This window comes from Sander lucioperca, chromosome 5, assembly GCF_008315115.2.
Source record: "Sander lucioperca isolate FBNREF2018 chromosome 5, SLUC_FBN_1.2, whole genome shotgun sequence".
Classification (NCBI taxonomy): Eukaryota; Metazoa; Chordata; class Actinopteri; order Perciformes; family Percidae; genus Sander; species Sander lucioperca.
In genome coordinates this window covers 27,372,247-27,397,306 of record NC_050177.1, presented here as the reverse complement: position 1 = coordinate 27,397,306, position 25,060 = coordinate 27,372,247, and the positions used below count along the sequence as shown (strand labels likewise).

At 39.8% G+C, this 25,060-nt stretch overlaps 2 protein-coding genes across 2 annotated transcripts; one reads left to right on the top strand and one right to left on the bottom strand.

Moving 5' to 3' along the window:
* Positions 1-363: 363 nt before the first annotated feature.
* LOC116057887 (ATP-binding cassette sub-family G member 1-like) lies at positions 364-25,060 on the top strand. The gene is made up of 15 exons (XM_031310472.2): positions 364-481; positions 2,416-2,662; positions 10,309-10,426; positions 11,145-11,277; positions 11,675-11,725; positions 11,801-11,946; positions 13,221-13,344; positions 13,954-14,068; positions 14,713-14,858; positions 16,336-16,437; positions 21,825-21,993; positions 22,084-22,184; positions 22,954-23,112; positions 23,741-23,859; positions 24,706-25,060. Exons 1-15 carry the CDS (start codon positions 419-421, stop codon positions 24,932-24,934), a joined length of 2,022 nt encoding a protein of 673 aa, XP_031166332.1. The 5' UTR covers positions 364-418; the 3' UTR covers positions 24,935-25,060.
* On the bottom strand, positions 19,717-20,649 carry LOC116057894 (olfactory receptor 2A14-like). Its single transcript, XM_031310479.1, has one exon. It carries the CDS (start codon positions 20,647-20,649, stop codon positions 19,717-19,719), a length of 933 nt encoding a protein of 310 aa, XP_031166339.1.

The window sequence follows — 25,060 nt, the reverse complement described above, 5'->3', positions numbered from 1 at the left end:
CTTCAACAACGCGGAGCTGCTGCTCTGCCCGGTGCGTTCTACATGCTGAAGGATGCTTTTTGCGTTGTATCTGACGCTGACAGCGTCCATATTTTACGAGTTAATATAGTGGAGTAAATAGTAAGTTAGAATATTTCTCTCTGAAATGTTGCGGAGTAGAAGTAGAAAGTGGCATGAAAAGAAAAGACTCAAGTAAAGTACAAGTACCTCAAACAAGTTTTTTAGCATCCAATTGTTGACAGATTAAAGAGATTATTAGTTTAGACAAAAACACGGGAAAATAGAGTCCAGGTTGAAGAGAACTGAAGTTACCCTTTAAGATTGAACTGGCAGCAGACAGGTGGGCGGAGCCAGTGCGCGGTGTGTCAGTGATGGGATCAGTGTGAGGGAGCAGAGTGCTGCTGTCTCTGGGCCTGACATGGCCTGTCTGATGGCCGCCTGGTCCGTCCACAACCCCACCGTCACCAACTCCATCATCATGGTGAGTACTCCACTCATACTGGACAACATACTGGAATTAGGGCTGCAAGTAACCATTATTTTCCCAATTAATCGATTAGTTTGGTCTTTAAAATGTCCAGTTTCCTGCTGCAGACTGTACACTGAAACGCATACTGTCAGAGCTGCAAAGATTAATGGATTAGTTGTCAACTGCTAAATTAATCACCAACTATTTTGATATTCGATTATCGATAAATCAGTTTGAGTAATTTTTTTAATGAAAAACAAGTAAAATATTCTTCACTCTATCGATCACTCAGCATGTTTATTTTGTCCTAAAATGTGGAACTTCTTTGTTTACCTTAAAGCTGAATCTTGAATGCACTGAGCAGTGGTGTAATGTAACTAAGTACATTTACTCCAGTACTGTACTTCAGTCCAAATGTTGAGGTACTTGTACTTTACCTTTAGTTACTAGTTACTTTAGTTACTTTACACGTTAAGATTTCTGCACACAGAACACATGTAGTTTATAAAATCTGATATTTTATTCTAAAGTAAACTAGCCAACAATATAACAGCTACAAGTCCAGCTGAAATGATCAGACCATTAAACACACAACTGTTTGGATCCCTTGCTTTAAACTGAGTGTAAAAATACTCTCAATGTTGTATCAGAAGTACTCGTTATTCAAAAGAATAATCCCTTAATTATTAATAAAGAGCTGCACAGATTAATGGACTTGTCAACTTTTAAATTAATTGCCAACTATTTTGATAATCGATTAATCAGTTTGAGTCATTTTTTATGAAAATGTAGTAAATCTTGTGTGATGTCAGCTTGTTAAATATGAATATTTTCTAGTTTCTTCTCTCCTCTGGGACAGGAAACTGAATATATTTGAGTTGTGGACAAAAGAAGACGTGAGAAATCTCGGGCTTTTTGGGAAACACTGATCCACATTTTTAGAGACCAAACAACTCATCCATTCATCCATGACATAATCCACACATTAACCCACCATGGAAATAATTGTTATTTGCAGCATTTATAAAATGAAGGATTCAGTTTAGGATAGTTCAGATATTTTAAAGAGAGTTTGGTTGAGGGCTTAAACTCAGTCAGATTTACTGGGTTTCTAAGGTGTGTGATTGTTAGGATTCAGTTAGTTCTTTATCATATTTGAGTCATAAATACATTTTTAAAGTGGGTTTGGTTAAGGTCTTGAACATGTCCCACTGCTTCAGAGTTACTGGGGTTCTGCGATGTCTGGTTATTTGTGATGGTTTAACGTTAACAGTCGTTTTAACCAAGGTAATATTCATAAACAAGGTGAAAAAGGTGTGTGTGCACTTGTACTTGTGTACGTGTACTTGTGTGTGTATGCGTATGCGTCGTGTACGTGTACATGTATGTGTACTTATGTGTATGTGTACTTGTACTTGTGTGTATATGTATGTGTACGTGTACTTGTGGGTATGTGTATGTGTACGTGTATGTGTATGTGTACTTGTGTGTACTTGTACTTGTACTTGTGTGTGTGTGTGTATGTGTACGTGTACATGTACTTGTGTGTATGTGTATGCGTACTTGTACTTGTGTGTATATGTACTTGTGTGTGTATGCGTATGCGTCGTGTACGTGTACATGTGTGTACTTATGTGTATGTGTACTTGTACGTGTACTTGTGTGTATGTGTACGTGTACTTGTACGTGTACTTGTGTGTATGTGTACATGTACTTGTACTTGTGTGTATATGTACTTGTGTGTATGTGTACGTGTACTTGTACTTGTACTTGTGTGTATATGTACTTGTGTGTGTGTGTGTGTGTGTGTGTGTATGTGTACATGTACGTGCACTTGTGTGTATGTGTACGTGCACTTGTGTGTACGTGTACTTGTACTTGTGTGTGTGCGCGTGTGTTTAACGTTAACAGTGGTTATAACCCAGATCATTTTTCTAAACCCTCAGAACACCAACGGGCCCCCAGACCTCATGTTGGACCCCCGGACGGTGTGCGTTTGTATGGACGAAGTGGTGAACAAGCGGCCGGCGGGCAGCCAGCAGACACCGCTGCTGCACGGACACTTAAAGAAGGTGGACAACAACCTGACGGAGGCCCAGAGGTTCTCCTCGCTGCCACGCAGACCGGCGGTCAACATTGAGTTCAGGGACATCTCGTACTCCGTCAGGGAGGGACCCTGGTGGAGGAGGAAAGGTACTAAGATAACCAGGGACACACAGAAAAATGTAAACAAATTTAAACAAAAACTCAGAATGTTAACACATCCCCACCATAAGCACAAAAGCACTTCTGCAGATCTTCATTCTGGATCACCGCTGAAAACTGGGTCTGATAATTATCTCATAACCGATATATATAATATTTAATCGTTTGGCTGATAAAACATCAGCTTAAGATCAAATATGTAACTTTTTCAGCATTAAAATGTCTAAAAATGTCCCAACTTATGTTCTATATGTTGTTGGGTTGTGTACTTTTATTATCCCGAAAGTTACCAACAAAAATAACAGACGTAGCATCGGTGACGTCACCAATTGATTTGGTGCGCTAAGATGAATGCTAAAGAGCGAAAGTTGCAGCGTTGTGGTCATCTGCCAGAAACTATCAGAAATTTACATATGATAGCTTACGAAAGTATTTGAGTAAATGTACTCAGTTACCTTCCACTTGTTCTATTTTTATTTCAGGGTTTTCCTTCCTTGCATGTGTGTGTGTGTGTGTGTGTGTGTGTGTGTAGGATTATCAGGCTGTAATCTATTAATCTCAGCAGGTCTCCTGCTAAAAATAGCTGCAGGCCAGATTAGAAGCAGCTCTGTCACGCCGAGAGAAAATAAACAAAACCACCTTCACTGTATTCTCAATCACGTTAGAAGGGAAGGGAAACTTCTGGTTCCCTGGTTAAATTTGTTTTTGACTTATCACGAATACGGATGAATGGGTCAAACTAACTTTCACGCAAGAGGCCCAGTCAGCTTTAATTTTTCATATAACTTATCTTAATGTACGTATGTAACTTGCGTAACAAGCATACTTATTTTAACCCAAACCATTCCCTTTTTCTGAACCTAACCTAAGTAGTTTTGTTTCAATTCACAACGTTAACGACACAACTGGGTACTTTTCACAACGTGCGCCTCATGAACGGGTTTTCAGATATCCTACGAAAATTACAGCTGGCCGCTCACATGACAGTTAAGTGTAGTGGAGAAAAGGTGACTGTGAGCCGGGTACAGAGCACCGCGAGGTGACGGTCCTTTCAGCGTTAACGTTAGCTGACAAAGGTGAGCGTCATGCGGCTATGACAGTTAAGTTTAGACACCAAAACGACTAATTAAGATAAGAAAAAAGATGGTGATTTGGGTTAAAACACCGTTCCCCTTAAGTAGTACTCGAAGGACATGAACAACTTCTTCTTAACTTCTTCCTGTTCTTTGTTTATGTTATATAATGTGCGTTTGGATTGCTGGCTAGGGTTAGGGGGTTAGCTACGCTAGGGTTAGGGGGTTAGCTACGCTAGGGTTAGGGTTAGGGGTGTTACCCACGCTAGGGTTAGGGTTAGGGGTTAGCTACGCTAGGGTTAGGGTTAGGGTAAAACTGGCAGTCATAATTATACGTGCCGCTAGTGCATATACAACAACTATCTGACATGTTGGCTACAGTGTGTTAAAAGCTGAGCTGACTCGTTCCCGGACGGTGGAGGGCAGTTTCTTTTCCCCTCCAGGTTGGCGTTCCCACAGTGCTGTGACGCCACGTGAAAACTATGAATTAGGGCTGCACAATATATCGTCTTTTGATCGTCGTCACGATATCAACTGGCGCAATAGACATATCGCGAGAGGCTGCGACATATCGCCAAAGACACTTCGAGATTTTTTGTTAGTCGAAATAAAATATCAGCAGAAAACTGCACTTTAAATTCATTCTTTTTTTAGTGCATCCTTTTATATTTAATTCAATGTTCAATTTGCTCAATAGAGCAAGGGTCTTCAACGTTTTTTAGGCCAAAGACCCTAGCTAAAAGAGAGACGGAGCAGGGACCCCCACCAAATTGAGTTGAAATTAAGTTGCATATTAAACGTGGCCTACAATAACGCGTGGGCGACCTAAAGTCTCTATACATACCTTTTTATGTTGCATACAATACTAAGCTATTAAAATAATAATTGACCTATTCATATCTTTATACATCATGTTTTAATGTTAAACATACATGTAGCACAGTGAATCCTTAAAGCTTAACGGTATCTGTGGATGGTTACTGTAGTGCAGGGGTCACCAACACGGTGCCCGCGGGCCCCAGGTAGCCCCCCAGGACCACATGAGGAGCCCTCAGGCCTGTTCTAAAAATGAAAATTGAATATTGATATTATCTGTTTCCCACCTTGTTAAGTCATTGTTGATAATTATTGTGAGAAATCATTAACGTGATCAGTGTCTTCACATAGATGAGTATCATTAATCATTAATAATCATATATAACTAAAGGCAAACTGAGCAAATTAGTTATTTCAGAAGAGTGTATCAAACTGGTAGCCCTTCGTATGACTCACTCCCCATGAAGTAGCTCTCAGTTTCTAAAAGGTTGGTGACCCCTGCCGTAGTGGCTACCACAATGTTGTGTAAATTTAAAAACAAATCACAAATATGCCAATTTATGCTAATAATATGTTGGACTCGTGTTTATGTAAATTTTCAGACATATTACCTTTTGAAATTTTTTTTTATAGAGTTAAACAATAACTTGGGGGTCCCCAGAAGTAACTCTGAGGACCCCCCCCAGGGGTCCCGGACCCCCTGTTGAAGATCTCTGCAGTAGAAGAAAGTTGTAAATGATTTCCTTTCATTAGTTTTAGGCTCAACAAGCAGTTATATTTTAGCAGAATACTGAAAGCAGCAGAACTGAGAACACTTTAATATCTGCGTATTCGTTGCAAATAATATTGTTATCGTGATATTCAACAACACTATGGCATATCGCATATTTTCCTCATATCGTGCAGCCCTACTATGACTACAGGACAATAACAAATCCAACCTCAGTGTGAGTTACGTTCCACTGTTGTTGTATTCTGTAAAGAAAGCATCAGATTGCTCTTTGTTCCTGTTCATATCAGAGTTTCACTGGGAACAGGGTGAGGGGTCGTTCACACCTGCTCACCTGAAAGGAACTCCTCCTCCTCCTTATGATAAAATGACGGCTGAGTTTAACCTCCTGTTCTCCTCGGGTCAAATTTGACCCGTTTTCAAAGTTTCTATATCCTAAATTTGGGTTTCTTTTAACCAAATTGCCCCAAAATAACATGAATGGTTCCATAAGATGCTCTTCATAAATGAAATTAAGGATCAGATCTCTATTTTCATAGAATTTTGGGAGTTGTATTCAATTTTTAGCATTATCCTGACTAAACTTACCTTCATTCCTCTGATCTTAACCATTAGTCCAAATCATTCATCATTTTTGCTTTTTTCTTACACCAAAAAATTCATATAATTGAGGTTTATTGACCATGAATTCCAAAAATAAGTATAAAATTAGTGCAAATAAATAGGTCTAGTGGTGAATATACTGCTGTTAATGGAAAAAAGTGCCAAAAACGTTGAAATAAGTAACAAAAACGTAAAAACAGTGTCTAAAAGAGTGTTAATTTTGACCCGGGAGGACAACACAAGGGTTAAGATGGCGGACAGATGCATTGTGGGTTTTCCTGAAGAGCAGTCTGTCCGCAGTTAAAGAGGTAACTGCAGTTCATCGGCACTAATCTCACACTGAGATGACTGTCGTCTCCAAACGTTAGCGATATAAATAAATGTTCCTGGGACAAGAGAACCCTCCCATCTTCCCCTTCCTCCACCTGTTTATATCCTTCTCCATCTTTCCCTTCCTCCGCCTGTTTATATCCTTCTCCATCTTCCCCTTCCTCCGCCTGTTTATATCCTTCTCCATCTTCCCCTTCCTCCATGGGTTTCTGTCCCAGGAAGCTTGTAAAGGCTGCAAAAATACATTTTTAACGTTTACTTACAGAACTTCTTTGTTACTCAGAGGGGCATTATCATACTCGCTCAGCTGACTGGCTTCTACCTTATGTTCCCCCGAGCTCAGTCTGAACTTCGAAAAAACTGCTTTTAACCCTCGTGCTGTCTTCCCGTCGACCGTGCACTTGTTGTCCTCCTGGGTCAAAATAAAAAATGAACACCTTTTTGACGCTTTTTCTGACATTTACATCCCTTTCTTCAACACTTTTGAGGCTTTTTTTTTAACGTTTTTGATGCTTTTGTTACCACTAACACCAAGTTATTACCACTAGGTTTACACTTATTTTTAGAATTGATGGACAACAATCCTCATTTGTAGGAAATGATACCTAATTTTTGAGTTAAAAAAGCAGAAATGATGAAATATTTAGACTAATATTAGAGGATCGTATGTTGATGGATAATCAGAGACTTCAAAGAGTCAAAGTTTAGTCAGAATACAGTTTTGAAACCATTTCAATTCTTTTGAAATGCTAAAACTTGAATAAAACATCCAAATTTCAATAAAAGTAGTGATCATGAATTGTACGTGCAAAGAGCATTGTATTGTATGAAACCCAATTTTTGGGTAATTTTTATTTTAAAAAAAACCAACATATCTCTAATGTTGAAATTTTGAAAATGGGTCAAATTGGACCCGTTCAGATAACCAACCAATGTTTTTGTTGCTTTTTTCAACGTAAGGATGTATTTTTATAGCCAGAAAGGCATTACGCAGTAACGTAATTTTGACGCTTTGACATTTTTCTCACTTTTTGTTTACGTTTCTGTTGCTTTTTTTTAAATTAATAAAGTAAAATAATCATCTTAAATCTTCATGTCTTTTGCATCACATGCATTAACAGCAGTGAAACAAATGCTCTTGAAGAGGTTTCTTTTTTTTCTGTCTTGGTCTTGACTTGGACTGACTGTCGCTCATTTGGACTCGGTCTTGACTCGGTGTCACCAGGTCCTGGTCTCACCGGGTCCTCGGCCTTGAACTTGTCTTGGACTTGACAAACGTGGTCTTGACTCCAGCGCTGGTAATCCTGCAGTGAAGGTTACTGTCGGCCAGAGAGAGTGACCCAGATTGGATCAGATTAAACGTGATAATCTCGTTAAAGAGCGTTGATCACATAAACACTTCAGCGGTTACTGCCGGCCATCATCATCAGCCTTTTTGGTTTGGTTTGGTTTTATTGGTTTACACACATTCATGCAGCCGGCCAGTAGTTATCTGTCCGTGAATCTGGGGGGGCGCAGCTTCTGAAGGGGGGTAGTATTTGTTTGGCAGTTGTGTTCAAATATCCAAAATCTTTGCGCAGCGTCACTTACTGCACCTTTAACAGCTGTCTTGTCTTATCTTGGTTCTCTCTGCTCTGTTGTTTTGTTGTTGTTCCCACATTTCTAAGATTTGTTTCAAAATTAGGCCCTATGTTTCTACAGTTCCCACATTTCTAAGATTGTTTTCCAAAATTAGGCCCTATGTTCCCACATTTCCTTTTTCATAAATTTGTATCAGATTTGATCCCCCAATTTGGTAGCCAATTACACCCAACCTATTATCCAGTAGTAATGGACTACAGAAAGAATGTAACCCTAACCCTAACATAGGGCCTAATTTAAAGAAAAATCTTAGAAATGTGGAACCATAGGGCTGTGGGACCATAGGGCTGTGGGAACATAGGGCTGTGGGACCATTGGGCTGTAGGAACATAGGGCTGTGGGACCATTGGGCTGTGAGAACATAGGGCTGTGGGAACATAGGGCTGACCCGGTTTTGTTGCTGATCTTTGTGCTGTGTCTTGTTTTGTGCTAAGTTCAGCTTTGCTTGTAATGTCCTTGTTTTTGTTTCTTTGTATTTTAAAAAGTTTTTTTTTAACACAGAGGGCAGGGGACTACAGATGAATGCATCTGGCATTTTTAACCCATTTAAAATCATGTGTTTTATTGATTTGCAATGTCCCATTTCATAAATGAACTGAATTGAAATTAATTGAAAGAGGAAGAGTGTATGCTGGAGGGGTCAGAAACTTCTGGTCACTAAAACTTAATTTACAGCACACACAAAAATAGGACATACAATAACTACAACTAAAACTCAGTATGGCGAAAATAGAATAACAAGAATATTTATCAGGCTTAAACTCAACAAAATTATAACAATAAAAGTATGAAATATCAAAACTTACAGTAAAGGTAGGGGATTTAGATAATAAAAGACGAAGAAAGCTTCAACATTTCTATGATTAATCACGAAATGTTGAGTTGTTTAGTGACTCACCTGATATTTTTATTTTTTATTTATTTTTAAGTAGGGTTGCACAATATATCGTTTTTTTAATTGTCATCGCGATATCAACTGGTGCAATAAACACATCGCTAAAGGCTGAGACATTCAAAGATTTTTGAATATATCAGCAGAAAACTGCACTTTAAAATGTATGTCATTGTTTTTTTACTGCTGCCTTTTATATTCAATTCAGTGTTCAATTTGTTCAATAATAGAAAGTTGGAAATTATTTCCTTTCATCTGTTTTCAATCCAACAAGCAGTTTGTTGTATTGTAACAAAATACTGAAAGCAGCAGAACTGAGAACACTTTAATATCTGATTATTTATCACATATATATCGATATCATGATAATCATTGTTAGTGCATATTTTCCTCATATTCTGCAGCCCTATTTTTAAGTAGAACAAACAGATGACGGAGCTGGTTCTGATTTTATTTTACCCTAATTTGTTGTTGTGAGTCAGTAGACAACATCAAACGGTCGGTCTGTCAGTCCGTCCGTCGGTCAGTTAACTTACATACTTAACTAACCCTGGTATGTAAAGTTACGTAACAAACATTCTTATTTAAACCTAAAATACGATCTTTTCCTGAACGTAATTGAGAGGTTTTGTTGCCTGAACAAGTTTGGTGCTGATCGCTTGTGTTGCTGGACATTTAGACTTTATTTTAATCTGATTTGTTGTTGTCAGAAAGTCAGTCCAACAATCGGTCCGTCGGTCAGGAAATTATAGAAACTTTCACCCTGAACACAGTGTTTAAACATTTTTAAAAAATAGGAGCTTTATGGACTTTCTGTTGTTGCAAAAGGCAGTCTTTTTTACTTTTTTTATTTAGTTTTTTCTCACACAAGATTTATATTTATTTACTTTTAGTTTAAAAAGCAACATCCTCAGTTGGTTGTCTTAATTGGTCCTCGAACTATTTAAAAATAAATCTGTGATCAATGTGAGAAAACTCATGAACAGCCGATCAATAATCTGAACAAGACTGCAACTAACGATTCTCTTCATGGTGGTTTAATGTGTGGATTATGTTCTGGATGAGTGGATAAGTTGTTTGGTCTCTAAAATGTGGATCAGTGTTTCCTGAAATCAAAGCTAACGTCCTCAAATGTCTTGTTTTGTCCACAACTCAAAGATATTCAGTTTCCTGTCACAGAGGAGAGAAGAAACTAGAAGATATTCACATTTAACAAGCTGGAATCACACAAGTTTACCTGTTTTTTCATAAAAAAATGACTTAAACTGATTAATCGATTACCAAAGTAGTTGAGGATTCATTTAATAGTTGACGGCTAATCTATAATCTTTGCAGCTGTATTAAGAAGTTCATCTTTCTCGCAAATGCTTTTCCAGGAGAAAGTTGTGACTGACAGGGTTCAGGTGTGTTCAGGTGTCAGATTCATGTGAAACCAGACGGAGAATAAAACCTCCAAACTGATGTGAAACCCGACTCAAGGACTCCAGACAAAGAGCGGTCCTTCGAGCGCCTGGGAACCTGTAGACTGATTGTTTCTTTTCTGTCTCAGGTTACAAAACTCTGCTGAAAGGGATCTCTGGGAAATTCACCAGCGGGGAGCTGGTGGCCATCATGGGGCCCTCAGGGGCCGGGAAGTCCACCCTCATGAATATCCTGGCCGGGTACAGGTGGGTACCAGTCTGCTGAATTCTGATTCAGTCAGATCTGTGACTTTGAATGTGAATATTTATTATGGGTCGACCAATTATCCGCCTGGCTAATTATTGGTGCAGATATTTGGCAATTCGGAGATTATCTGTATCAGTGTTTTATTTTACAGATGACCGCTAAGGTTAATTAATTACAAATGATAAAACCTGGTTTCAGAATGATGAAGACAGTTGGAGAGCAATTAGAAACAAAATAGGATGAAGGCTCTACAGCATGGCTTTTCAATTATAAATTTAGTTGGGCCAGATTTTAAAACCATGAAATGTAGATGGGCTGTTTCCGCCAGACGCACAGCAGACGGGAGCTCCCCGTTCTTCAGTGATATATCGCGGTCTGGTCTACTTTCTCTGTGTGCAACGATCGAATCTGGCGAGAAAACACACTCATACTCTATCTGATTCTGCTCATCAACCATTCATTTATTCATCAGAGTCCTGTGAAACCCATGTGAGGAGTTAGAGCGACCTTCAGTGGTAGACACGAGAACTGACCTGAAGTTTAACTAAAGACTTACATTCAAGTCTAAAATATTTATTAAAACTACTTATTTTATTCTATTTTAGTGTAATCTTTTAGCATTCAGTGATCTTTTTGCATTTAGTGTTTTTGTGAGGAGCATTCTTTGACTTTTGATGTATATGTATAACATATGTATACATCTATATTTGTACACAGAGAGACGGGGATGAAGGGGGAGATCCTGATCAACAGTCAGCCCAGAGACCTGCGCTCCTTTAGGAAGGTTTCTTGTTACATCATGCAGGACGACATGCTGCTACCTCACCTCACCGTACAGGAAGCCATGATGGTACAGGAAGTAATCTGATCCTTTACTGCAGTAAACATATTCCTGCTGACTCCCAAAGACTCTTAAGGACTCCCTATGGCTCCAAACGACTCCCTGCAACTACAAATGGCCCCCTAGGACTCTCCACGACTCCCAACAACTCTCTACGACTTGCAACGCCCCCTACGACTCCCAACGACTCCCTATGACTCCCTATGACTCTCAACAGCTCCATAAGACTCCCAACGACTCCCTAAAACTTGCAACACCCCCTATGACTCCCAACAACTCCCTACGGCTTTCAACGCCCCCCCTACGACTCCTTCGACTCCCAACAACTTCCAACGGCCCCCAACGACTCTCATGTGATTCTCTTATCCAGGATCCGGGCCGTCACTGATGAATCTTGTCTCTGCAGGTTTCAGCCAACCTGAAGCTGCAGGAGAAGGCGGAGGCTCGCAGAGAGATGGTGAGTTCTGACCCCCGACTACTTCCTGCTCGTATATAGGGATGTCAGAGGTGTAAGCAGACTGTGTGCGTTCAGGTGCGGGAGATCCTGATGGCTCTGGGTTTACTGGACTGTGCTAAGACCAGGACATCTCACCTGTCGGGGGGTCAGAGGAAGAGACTGGCCATCGCTCTGGAGCTCGTCAATAATCCTCCGGTCATGTTCTTCGATGAACCCACTAGGTCAGTAAACCTCAGAGTAAAGTTTAGTATTTTCACAAAAAGTGCATTTTACCTATTTTGTGCCACTTTGACTTTTGTAGTGAAATTCCATTTTTCGAAAGTGAAATATAACTTGTGTATCGCCCTGTGACTTGGATCTGGTCCAAAATGTTATGGGTTCTTCTTCGGCCCATGCTACACCCTTTCACCAAGTTTTATGGAAATCAGGCCATAAGTCTTTCTGTAATCCTGCTGACAGACAAACAAATGGACAAACCAAACAGAAAACATGAGCTCCTTGGCAGAGGAATTAACTCTGTTTCCTGAGTCCAGTGTTTAAGGTTAGAAGGTGTCGTCAGCATGTCGCACAGATTGTAAATCCTTGTGTGACTCAACGTTCTCTATAAATAACCCTGACTGCTGTCGGAGCACAGCCTTTTCACCTGTCCTCCCACACAACAGCTGTGTCCTGATTCACTCCATCTACTCTTTATCTGAAAGGTTTCAGTCATTCACGACTGAAGGTCCGAACATGGACTGATGTTTTGTTTTGACAGCTATTCAAAAGCTGTTTCCTTGTACATAGATGGGTTTTTATGCGAAAACTGCACATTCCAGTATAGAAAAAAACACTCTGGGTTATTTGCATTTCGCTTAACAAATCACAATCATCTTGGGCAGTGCTAAGCTCTGGACGCAGTGACGGTGGCTCTGCACCATGCAAAAGTAAACACCACATACAATATTAAAAGAAGTTAACTGTTCACACAATACAGTAAAGTGAGCTGTTTAAATTAGCTGGATACAAATCTCATTTACTCTTACCAGTGTATCTCCATGTGTACTTCGTTGACAGAAATCCCACCAATTGGTCCCAAAATGTCCCAGTTAGAGAGGAAATGCTGTAAACATGTTCTTTGTAAATCTTTACAATCATTCCCTGAAAGAACCAAGCAGGTCTGTCTTGTTGCACAATCCAAATTTTCTTCTAAACTTGACATTTTCAGTGTGTACCTTGCTAGCTCGAAGTTTGTTGTACACACAGAGTGCAGACTCAGGCTTTATCCTGGAAAACAACTGCTTGCACTTAGATACAAATCATTAGTCAACCTCTCGTAATGGGTTTACTTTTCTTTTGTAATAGCTTTTTCAGTCAGAGGTTAAACAACACAGACGGGTGATAGGGGGACTTGCCCACTCCATCAACTTTACTAGACCTGGCACCAAAGTCTGGCACCAATACACAATTCTAATGATGTACAACTCTTCCTTCTTTCTCTCTCCCTGTGTCTCAGTGGCTTGGACAGCTCGTCCTGTTTCCAGGTGGTCTCTCTGCTGAAAGCTCTGGCTCAGGGAGGACGGACCGTCATCTGCACCATCCACCAACCCAGCGCCAAATTGTTCGAACTCTTTGACAAGGTCTTCACACACACACACACACACACACACACACACACACACACACACACACACACACACACACTACAGGTTTAATGAATAATATCTGGGTTATAAGGACTGTTAACGTTAATCAGCACAAGCAATCATACACCGCAGTTGAATGAATCTGATGGATTGAGATATGGATATAACCTCACACAACCCCACTTTAAAACATCTGAACTATCCAAAACTGAATCCTCCATTTTATTAGGGCTGCAGCTACTGACAATTTTCATTGTGCATTAATGTGTGGATTATTTTCTGGATTAATGGATAAATTGTTTTGGTCTATAAAATGTCAGAAAATGGTGAAAATATGGATCAGTGTTTCCCAAAGCCCACAACTCAAAGATATTCAGTTTACTGTCACAGAGGAGAGAAGAAACTAGAAAATATTTACATTTAACAAGCTGACATCACACAAGTTTTACTTTATTTTCATAAAAAATGACTGAAACCGATTAATCGATTATTCTATTTCCATGTTCTGCTACGTATTTTTTACTCTCACTGCAGTAAAGGATCTGAATACTCACGCTTTATCAGTGTTTTATGGTAACAACTGTTATTATGTGTGTGTTGCAGCTGTACGTGCTGAGTCAGGGTCAATGTATCTATAGAGGGAAAGTCTGCAGTCTGGTTCCCTACCTGAGAGAGCTCGGACTCAACTGCCCCACCTACCACAACCCGGCCGACTTTGGTAAGAGCCTCAGCCCTCGTGTCTTTATCTGGTTCACGTTTTACTTGTGTTTACAGGTGACGGAAAGATATTTCTGATGACCACAGCAGGATGTTTGCTACTTTACATGGATAGCAACTAGGGGTGTGAATCTTTACTGGCCTCACGATTCGATTCTGATTATCCTATCAATGATTAGAACTGATTTAATATCGCGATGCATCACGATGCGTCACCTCCTCAATATTATTATATATTACTACACATGGTTTTCATCAACAAATTCAAGCATTCAGATATATCTGAAATCCTCTTTTTATTGTTTCTGCAATATCTTCTAGCAGCGACCGGAAAATCAACAAGCAACATCAGTAGTAGTAGTATAATCTATTATGGTCGTCCACGTCCGCATGCAATGCATAATAGAAAGGACTAATTTCAACACCAACAAACAGAGCAACTAACAGATACAACTTGATAGGGGTGGCATGTCTGTTTGCGTCTGTTTTCATCTCTGTAGTCATGTCTGTGATCCTTTAGCGTCTCTTTATGATCGGTTTTGTGAGTCAGGGCCCCTTGTGCCCAGTAGTCTCATTCAGTAATCTATCCATGAAGTAATTTGTAGTTAGAGTACTTGACTAAAAGTCCCTGTGGTGTGTGTTCAGTGATGGAGGTCGCGTCTGGAGAACACGGAGATCAAATGGTGCGACTGGTGCGAGCCGTCCAGGACAGGAACTGTGAGAAGGATTATAAGACTGAAGTGAATGGAGACACTCACCTCCACCCGCTCATGTGGCACCGCACAGAGGAGGTGAAAAACAAACGCACCACACTGTACACTTTAGGCAAGTCGGCAGACTGACCAAAGGCCCGTACCACGAAGCAAGATCAACATGACCTGGATTTATTTCCGTTACCCGGCTTAACCCAACCTAACAACCGCGGTCCCGCATAAGCTGTGTCACGACGATGGTTAACAACTAGTTCAATCAACCCAGGGTTTCCCAATCTGGCGATGTGCCTGTGCACATAAAAGAGACGTTGTTTGCACCATATGAACAATCGCAAACATGGACAAGTCTACCCGAGGCGCATATTTTACACAAGAAGAGCAAACGATAATCCTAGAAATATGAAGAACACGGCTGTAAAGACACGGCTTTACAGGCAAAAAGCAATTCAGCAGTTGCTTCCTAAAACAGGAAGGAAAGCTGGAAACAACTGCAGATGCTGTGAATGCGTAAATTGTGATGACAATTACATTAGTCAGGCACAACAAGATCTGACCATAATTACACTTGTGCATTCCATAAACTTTCATTGCTGTAGCCTGTATTCTTTAAGTTGCAACGCTGGCAGTTAAGTGATCGTGGGAGCAAATCAAATATATATAAACATAATTCTGCCCGATGCACGTATTGGCAATAACAGCTCAGGAAGCTGACAAAGATACTTAATTCCCTCCGCCTACCACGGCGATTCAACCCAGCAACAAGTGATCCACCGTCCTGATACACAAAACCCTCGGTTGAATCTGAAGTTACCTCAGTAACCCCAAACCTTGCTTTGTAGCACAGGCCTCTGTTCTCCCACAGGATGAGGAAACAGTCTGACTTTTTAAAGTAAAACATTTATTGGGCAGACACAAACCACAAAGTATATCAAACAAAAAACATTTACATAAAAGTACCAATTGAATGATCTCATAGTTGGAATATTTCCAATTTAGCAGGAAGTTACTGTAAATAGAAAGAATATTTGAAAACATATCTTTTCTGTTTGTCTGTTATTTAAACAGTTTTAATTATATTAACATTAAACGTGTAAAACTTTGAGGATTACTCCAAATATAGACCTTTGTTAAATGTATTTGTTATAATGGTTAATTTTGGTCTTTGTTTCTGATATTTCACATATTTTAATAATTTAGCGATGTGATTATTTTTGTTATTGATTCATTTACAGATTATTTTCTTAATTTATCATTTGGGTCAGCAAATTGTGAAATTCTTGAAACAATTTGTTTTATCTGACCGACGCAGAATATGTGACACACTGAGAACCAATAAATGTTGAAGACAATCACTTAAATTTTCAACTTTCTGTAATTTTCTGCTGATAAATAAGTCAATAAGTCATTTTAAAACCAAAATATCAATATGTATCATGATGTAGTGAAACAGTTTATTGCTACAATAATAATCAAGACTGTTGGGGTGTACTATCAATGAACTGCCTCTTGTTGTATTTTACATCTTTATTTATTATTTCTGTCTCTTATTTCTCAGGAGAGTTCGGCGTCTGAAGGTTGTCACAGTTTCTCGGCCAGCTGCATGACACAGTTCTCCATCCTGTTCAGGAGAACGTTCCTCAGCATCCTCAGAGACTCGGTGAGAAACCACACACACACACACACACACACACACACACACATATATGCATATCTCTTTTTATTCTGGCAGTTTTGGCCCTAAGGCCTTTTTCAATCAGAGACATGAGGGATATTGTGCTCCTGAGACAAGTATAAAGTTTATCTTGCCCACAAGAAAGTTGTGAACAAGAAAAAAAATTCCCTGTGTCCTTTTAGGGGCTCCGTAGTCTGTATCGATGATGTTTTATTTACGGCATTTAATTATTGGACAATCCGCCTGATGTCCCTTATTTTCGGCCGGCTGTCCATCCCCGTCCTCTTTCTCTGTGTTGGCGTTCTAACCTCCGGTGGATTTGTGAGGACTATGGTTAACTGCTCCTCAGATCTCTGCAGGGTAAATCCAGACATGCGTCCAGAGCTTAGCGCCACCCAAGACAATTGTGATTGGTTTAGAAATGCCAATAAACCAGAGCACGTTTTTCTCCCATCCTGGGATGTTGTGTGGACTAGCCAGACCTATAAGACTAGGGCTGGGATATAAAAATTGCTTTTACGATTCAAATCGACCTTCATTTGAATGATACAATATGGATTCATAAAATCTCGAGATTGATCTTTTAAACGGTTCAGTTATAAAGTTAGAGTGAAGATATTGGTATCATATTAAACTAGACAATATAAGTAATCCATGTCATGCTAATTAGCTCCAAAGGGAAAAACTGCCATGGCCATTTTCACAGATGTACGTCTTTTGGTTAAAATAAAAAAGTTCATTAATGCAATTGCTTTTGGGTCAATTCTTAACGTAAACAATAATATTTTTAATAATGCACCAGGTTACAGGGTTCCTTGTATAATTTACATCATTAGTTCTCTGAGAATCTTTCATATCAATTAAATTGGTATTGTCACTGAAATATATCAAATCGATTATAATTAGGACCTTGTGAATGGGAATCGAACGGATTCAAGAAATCAGTGGGAATACCCAGCCCTACTTGTTATTTGTCTGTATTTGGGGCCGGCCTTTATTTGTTTGTGATGACCACACTGTCGGCTATTTTGGCAACTGGACAACATGCCTGTAAGCTGTGGAGCGGTATTACCTGGGGTTAGGGACACAATACAGTTAACTGAGTACTCTTATTATTAATACAATTAAAAAGTTTGATATAGGTGGTCATGATGTGATTATGAGCAACGTGTATGTGATTAACAGAAAATTACCTAGATTCTGTTTTAATATTTGTAATTTATTTATCTGCATATAAAAAAAACTTCTTAGCTGGAACAATTTGGTGAAGTCAACTTTACAAGTGTATTATTTAACTCTTTAAACTCTGCCATACAAATTGTCCCCCAATGCCTACATTGGTATTTTTGCTTATTGTGATGTCATTTCTTGCATTATTTTCAAATGCTTCCTATCCCTAAAATCAGAACAACCTAAGCTAAAAGGTTATGGAAGTCAATAAACCATAATAATTAATAAAACTATTGAAATTGTGTCATAAATTAAAGAAAATACAAAAATCGGATGCGTTTTCATAACATTTTACTAAATAAACACAAAACATATTGATCCAAAAATTTCTAAATGTAGAAACATGAACAACATATTTCTTAACAATCCAGAAGTTATCCGGAACTATTTACATTTTTATTCCATTCATCCATCGTCATCCGCTTATCCGGTGTTGGGTCGCGGGGGCGGCAGCTCCAGCAGGGGACCCCAAACTTCCCTTTCCCGAGCCACATTAACCAGCTCCGACTGGGGGATCCCGAGGCGTTCCCAGGCCAGGGTGGAGATATAGTCCCTCCACCTAGTCCTGGGTCTTCCCCGAGGCCTCCTCCCAGCTGGACGTGCCTGGAAGCAAACGAGCAGCGGCTCTACTCCGAGCTATTCAAGGATGACTGAGCTTCTCACCCTATCTCTAAGGGAGACGCCAGCCACCCTCCTGAGGAAACCCATTTCGGCCGCTTATACACTGGATCTCATTCTTTCGGTCATGACCCAGCCTTCATGACCATAGGTGAAGGTAGGAACAAAAATTTACCGTTAGATCGAGAGCTTTGCCTTCTGGCTCAGCTCTCTTTTCTTCACAACGGTGCGATAAAATGAGTGTAATACTGTACCCATCCCATTGTCCCCTTACTCTTGAACAAGACCCCAAGGTACTTGAACTCCTTCACTGACCATCAATGGCTGCGTGGTGGAGAGGGTTAACAGCACCAAGTTCCTGGGGATCCATCTGTCTAATGAGCTGACCTCCAAAGACAACACCACAGCTGTCATTAAACGGGCCCAACAGCGCCTTCACTCTTTCCGCAGGTTAAAGAGGGTGGACCTCCGAATCCTCGCTATGACCACGTTCTACAGAGGCACCATTGAGAGCATTCTCACCTACTGCATCTCCTCCTGGTTTGGGAACTGCACATTAGAGGAGAGACACAAACGTGTCTGGAGGACATCCACAATGAGCGCTGTGTGCGTAGAGCAGACAGCATCATTTAGGACGCCACTCATCCCTTTCATAGTATGTTTACACTCATGCAGTCTGGGAAAAGATACAAAAGTATCAAATCAAGGACAACTAGGCTGTTAAACAGCTTTTTTTTCCACAGCAATAATTGCTTAATCAGAAAAGGTGAACTGCAAATAAGAGACTGTTCCACTAGAAAATTTTAGATTACTAATTTTATTCTATTTTATCATAATCTTAGTTTATTTAATTGGTGCTTTTTTTTTTTAGCATAATCTTGGTTTATTTATTAAGTGTTTTTATTTATGAGCCTAGAATTTTAAGATTTTAAGATAATTTTCCTTTGCACTGACTTATTTATTGAAGAGTGGATGCGGAAACACAATTTCGTTTTTACATGGTGCATAAAAATGACAAATAAAGGAATCCTGAATGATCAGATGGCCATATTTTCTAGTTTCTACATAGTTTTCCTAAAAGATGTAGGGTTTTCCTTACCATTGTAAGACTTAGGCGCAGCAGCCAAGCCTTTTTTGGGCATAACTTAGGCCGAATGAATGTAAAATCAATGTGAGTATCAAAACTAACTGAAAGACTTCTCTTAGATCTAATGATTGTAGTTGGTCTATAGTAGACTTCTTTAAGCTTTTTGAGTGTTTATTATTATTTACTTTCTGCTCGTGCTTTTCCAATGGTCCAAAATGATGTGAAAATTCCATTTTCTTGGAACGCCCTGTCAAATACATGCACCTAAGTCTACCACAAACCTAGATAATTTAATTCTGCAACCAGCAAGTTGCTCTTTTAACATTATTTTACATTTGACCAAAGACAAGGCTTTTACATAAGCTACGTATTTTTGACATTTGCAGTCCAAACATTAAAGGGTTAAAGATTGGTTGGCAGGTCAGAAAGTATAATGACAAAAAAATACGCAGCATATTGGGTACACTGCTCATATCAAACCTGCTCTGTACTATTTCAAAGAAAGAACCAAAGAAAAAGTTGATCAGGGAAGCGAGGTGAGGTGTGCAGGTACTGAGAGCTTTCTGTCTGGTCTGTTTAGAACCAGAATAACACACTTTAAGAATCCTCATGTAGGTGTAAAGGATTAAACTGAGAGGACCAAAGACTACAAGACATGTCATAATGAGTCCATAAATGTTGTTCACTGTGGTGTCAGAACAGGCCAGTTTGACAATAGAGTAGTTGTCACAGTAAACTTTGTTAATGATGTTCCCACACAGCTGTAAAGAGGAACTCAAAGATATCAAGACAGCAACTTCAATCAATGGAAATAACCATGATAGCGCAATAAGCACGGTAACCGTGTTAGATGTCATACGTGTGTTATATTGCAGAGGATAACAGATAGCAAGATATCTGTCATAAGACATGATGGATAAATTAATAAATTGTATAAATCCATATGCAAACACACAATAAATCTGCAGGAAACAAAAAGAAGCAGAAACAGTGTGAATGTCAGAGAGGATCTGAACCAGAAGGAATGGAAACAACCCTGTACTACCAAACAGTTCATTTACAAACAGGCTGCACAGAAAAAGGTACATAGGTTCATGTAAGCTTCTGTTCTTACAGATAACCACAATCAGCAAAAGATTGGCACAAATAATTACAGCATAAAAACACATAATAACCGTGAAAAATAAGTATTTAAAGAGCCCAATATCAAAATATGCACCAAAAGTGAAATATGAAACCTGTGTAAAGTTTATCATGATCATTTGTTTAGTTCACAACACAACCTTTCAAGTTTGCACAGGATGGACAATTTACAATGTTACATTTTGTAGGAGATTAGCAGAAGTCAAAATAGTTTAAATGTCAAATGTACGCTTATCTTGGACTTACTGTTAACACACAAGCAATATTCAGCCTGCAAACAGTAATGACATCAATTCTCACAATAACACAGATTCTCCAAACTTACCATTTACCTTATTTAAAGTCAATATAATGTTAAGGTTAGAAATGACAAAACACAGTTCATGACATTACATGAATACTTACTTTCATCTGCTGTGACTGCTTTGCAACTGAGATGAAACTCTGCGTCTGCTTCTTTAAAACTTTTCAAGTCAGAGGATGTGATCATTAGCAGTCTGGCCTCATTACCAGGGGACACATCTAACTGACGTCTACTCTTCATATTAAAAACAACATAGGTCAGTAGAACAAAAAAATAAGCAAACATGAATTGATTCTTCTTTTCCCATGAAGACATATGACTAGTTATTAATCAATTAGTCGATCAACATAAAATTGATCGGCAACTATTTTTGATAACCTAGTAATCATTTGTCAATATTAATAATAAAGTAATGTTTTTCTATATATAGAATCTTACTGTTGGTTTCCGTGAAAAAGAAGTGTCCTTTAAGATATTACATCAAATTTATCCCATTATGGAGCCCCTAGTCTCTCATAGCCAGACCCTCCTCCACAGCGCTGCAGAGGAAGGTCTGGCCAGTCAACACAGCATTCCTGGATGGGAGAAAAAAGACAATCTTTAAACCAATCACAATCGTGTTGGGTGGCGTTAAACACCGGACACAGCAACGGTGCCAATATAGTCTCAGGAAGGAACTTGTTTTAGTGGAACATGAGTACGTTCAAAAGTAAACAGAAAACTCAGATTGGACAGATAGTCTAGCTAGCTGTCTGGATTTACCCTGCAGAGATCTGAGGAGCAGTTAACCATAGTCCTCACAAATCAGCCGGAGGTTAGAACGCCAACACAGAGAAAGAGGAAGGTGACGGACATCTGGTCAAAAATTAGGGACATCCGGCTGAACTTCCGGCAGCACCGGAACAATCCCTTGAATGAAACGTCGTCGACATAGATTACAGTTGTAGCAACAGTCGCAGTGACTCATCTATGCTCTCATTGGTCGAGCAGGTGCTGACTCACCTGAGGATCTCCTCTCACATCGGGATCGGCGTCCTGATTGGTCTGTTGTACCTGGGCATCGGGAACGAAGCCAAGAAGGTTCTCAGTAACTCGGGCTTCCTCTTCTTTTCCATGTTGTTCCTCATGTTCGCCGCTCTGATGCCCACAGTGCTAACATGTGAGTCTAACACACAACGCTGGATCGTAGAAGTACATTTCTTTGTTAGTGTGTTTCATGTAAACGTTGAGTTGTGTGTTTGTACTTCAGTTCCTCTAGAGATGGGAGTTTTTCTGAGGGAACACCTGAACTACTGGTACAGTCTGAAGGCGTATTATCTCGCCAAAACTATGGCGGACGTCCCCTTCCAGGTAACGTTTTATAATCCATACTCCACAACAACTCCTGCAGCTTCCATTACTATATAAATATATATAGTATATATACATATATAGAGCTGCAAAGATTAATCGATTAGTTGTCAAATATTAAATAAATCTATTAATCTATTAATCAGTTTGAGTCATTTTTTATCATGTCATGTTGAATGTGAATATTTTCTAGTTTCTTCTCTCTGGGACAGTAAACTGAATATCTTTGAGTTGTGGACAAAGCAAGACATTCTTTTGATGTTTTGCTGCTTTTTTCGAAGTTTTTGCCGCTTCCATGATTTTTTTGTTGCTCTTTTTGAAGTGTTGTTGCTTTATTAGACGTTTTAGTCTTTTTATGTTGCTTTTTTCAACAATTAAGGGGTGTTTTTCAACATTTTTGTAGCTTTTTTAAAAGTTGTCCCCCCCCCCCCCCAGAAGCCAGAAACAAACCCACAGATTAATCGATGACGGAAATAATCACTAGTTGCAGCCCTAATAAAATGGTGTATTCAGTTTGAGATAGTTCAGATCGTTTAAAGTGGGGTTGTGTGAGGTCATATCCATATTTTACTGATTTACTGAGGTTCTGCGGTGTATGATTATTTGTGATGGCCCTAAATTACAGGCTGGATTAAAAAGCTTCTGGTTTGCCCACAATGAATACGTTGAAGACCTTGTTGAAACGGTGCATTTCTCTCCTTTTTTAACACACATATAAATATATCCTTCACTGAATAATGTGCTGTACTGTGTGCCCTCTGCTGTGCAGGTAGTGTTCCCGCTCGTGTACTGCAGTATTGTGTACTGGATGACGGCTCAGCCTCCGGACGCCAGACGCTTCTTCCTCTTCCTGTCGCTGGGTGTTCTGACCTCTCTGGTGGCTCAGAGTCTGGGCCTGCTGATTGGAGCCGCCTCCACCTCTCTGCAGGTCAGTTTACCTGAACTCACCTGTTCAGCCTGTTCTCATGAAGCATTCATACATACAGCTGTGAAAAGTAAAGCACTGTAATTTGTATGTATTCCACATATATTTTTTTTACTGTCAGCACCACATTGACTGCTGCTGTATAAGAGCATGAAGATCCTCGTAGGGAGGATGTCGGGGGTGGGGGGGGGGGTGTTTGGCTCCTAAAATACAGGGCTTTCAAACCAGGGAGCGGAGTTCATGTCCCGGAAGAAGTTAAGGAAAAAACACAAGACTTTCACCCAGGAAACAGGTGTTCATGTCCTGAAGAAGTTAAGGAGAAAACACAAGACTTTCACCCAGGAAACAGGTGTTCATGTCCTGAAGAAGTTAAGGAGAAAACACAAGACTTTCACCCAGGAAACAGGTGTTCATGTCCTGAAGAAGTTAAGGAGAAAACACAAGACTTTCACCCAGGAAACAGGTGTTCATGTCCTGGAGAAGTTAAGGAGAAAACACACCCAGGAAGCTTAACTTAACTGTCACATAACCGGGCGGTGCTCGCCTAATTTCGTAGGATATCATACGAACATGTTCATGACAATGCGTAGACCTGCTGAGTCCATTAAGGTGTGTGTGTTGTCTCCTGCAGGTGGCGACGTTTGTGGGTCCGGTGACAGCGATCCCTGTGCTGTTGTTCTCCGGGTTCTTTGTCAGCTTCGACACCATCCCCTGGTACCTTCAGTGGATGTCTTACATCTCCTACGTCAGGTGGGGGTGCTGTTTGATTACAGAACTAAAGTCTGACTCTATCTCACATCTATCATGTCATGTCATCATGTGAGTTTTTAGTCTCAGTTAGGTCTTTAGGTCTTCAAGACTCCAAACATAGGATAATATCAAACCCGTTTGATTTTGTCTGAACGTCCAGACATGAAAAAGTCTTTTTTTCGGCTCTTCTTTCGTCCTTTTTGTCGCTTTTTACAATCTTTTTATGGCTTTTGGTAAAGTTTTTTCTGAAGGTCCAAACGGAAAAAGACTGACTTAAGACAGCTGGGACTGAGTTTTATGACCAGCTTACACCAAAGAATTTAGCTAGACTCTCAGGATTTCATGCCCAGATTGGACATTTATCTGCAACAGTGGAATCGCTTTTCGGTGAAAGTTCGGCTAAAGTTACAATGATTTACAAACTGTGTATCCTTCTCAGTGACTAACACATTAACATTTCCAAAATAACTGATCTACCTTTGTGTATTCATAGCAGGAGGCTTGCTAGTTTGGATGCTTTTTATTTGATTGTCCAGTTCACAAATAAATGATGGATGTACATTTTACCAAAATTACTTCTATTTTTAATTATTTATTCTGGCTGGATTATTATGAAAAGTTTAAGTTGTGCTTCAAGAAAGGAACGTTTTTTTTAGCAGATTTTATTTGCAAAGCTTGGGAGAGAAGACAGAATACTTTGTTGAAGAACAAGCTGTAAAATAACCTATTATTATTGTTATTCTGTGAAATGTTTGACCACTGCAACTGACAGTTTGTTGTTTTATAAACTCACGAGGGTTGAGCACTCACACGGAAATAAAGAATCAATGGTGTGTTGTGTCTCAGGTACGGCTTCGAGGGCGTCATCCTGTCGATCTACAGTTTGGACCGAGAGGATCTTCACTGCGATGATCACGACACCTGCCACTTCCAGAAGTCGGAGGCCATCCTGAAGGAGCTGGACATGCTGGACGCCAAACTCTACCTGGACTTTATCGTGCTAGCGATCTTCTTCTTCTCCCTGAGGCTCATCGCTTACTTTGTCCTCCGGTATAAAATCAGCGCTGAGAGGTAGACCAGGGCCAGGAGGACGAAGAGGACCACGCGGAGATGATCTGAGCTGCAGCGTACGGCGTTTAGGCCCAAAACCTTTAGGCCAAAGTTAGCGTGTAGCCGAGTTATCTACATGTGAACACTGAAT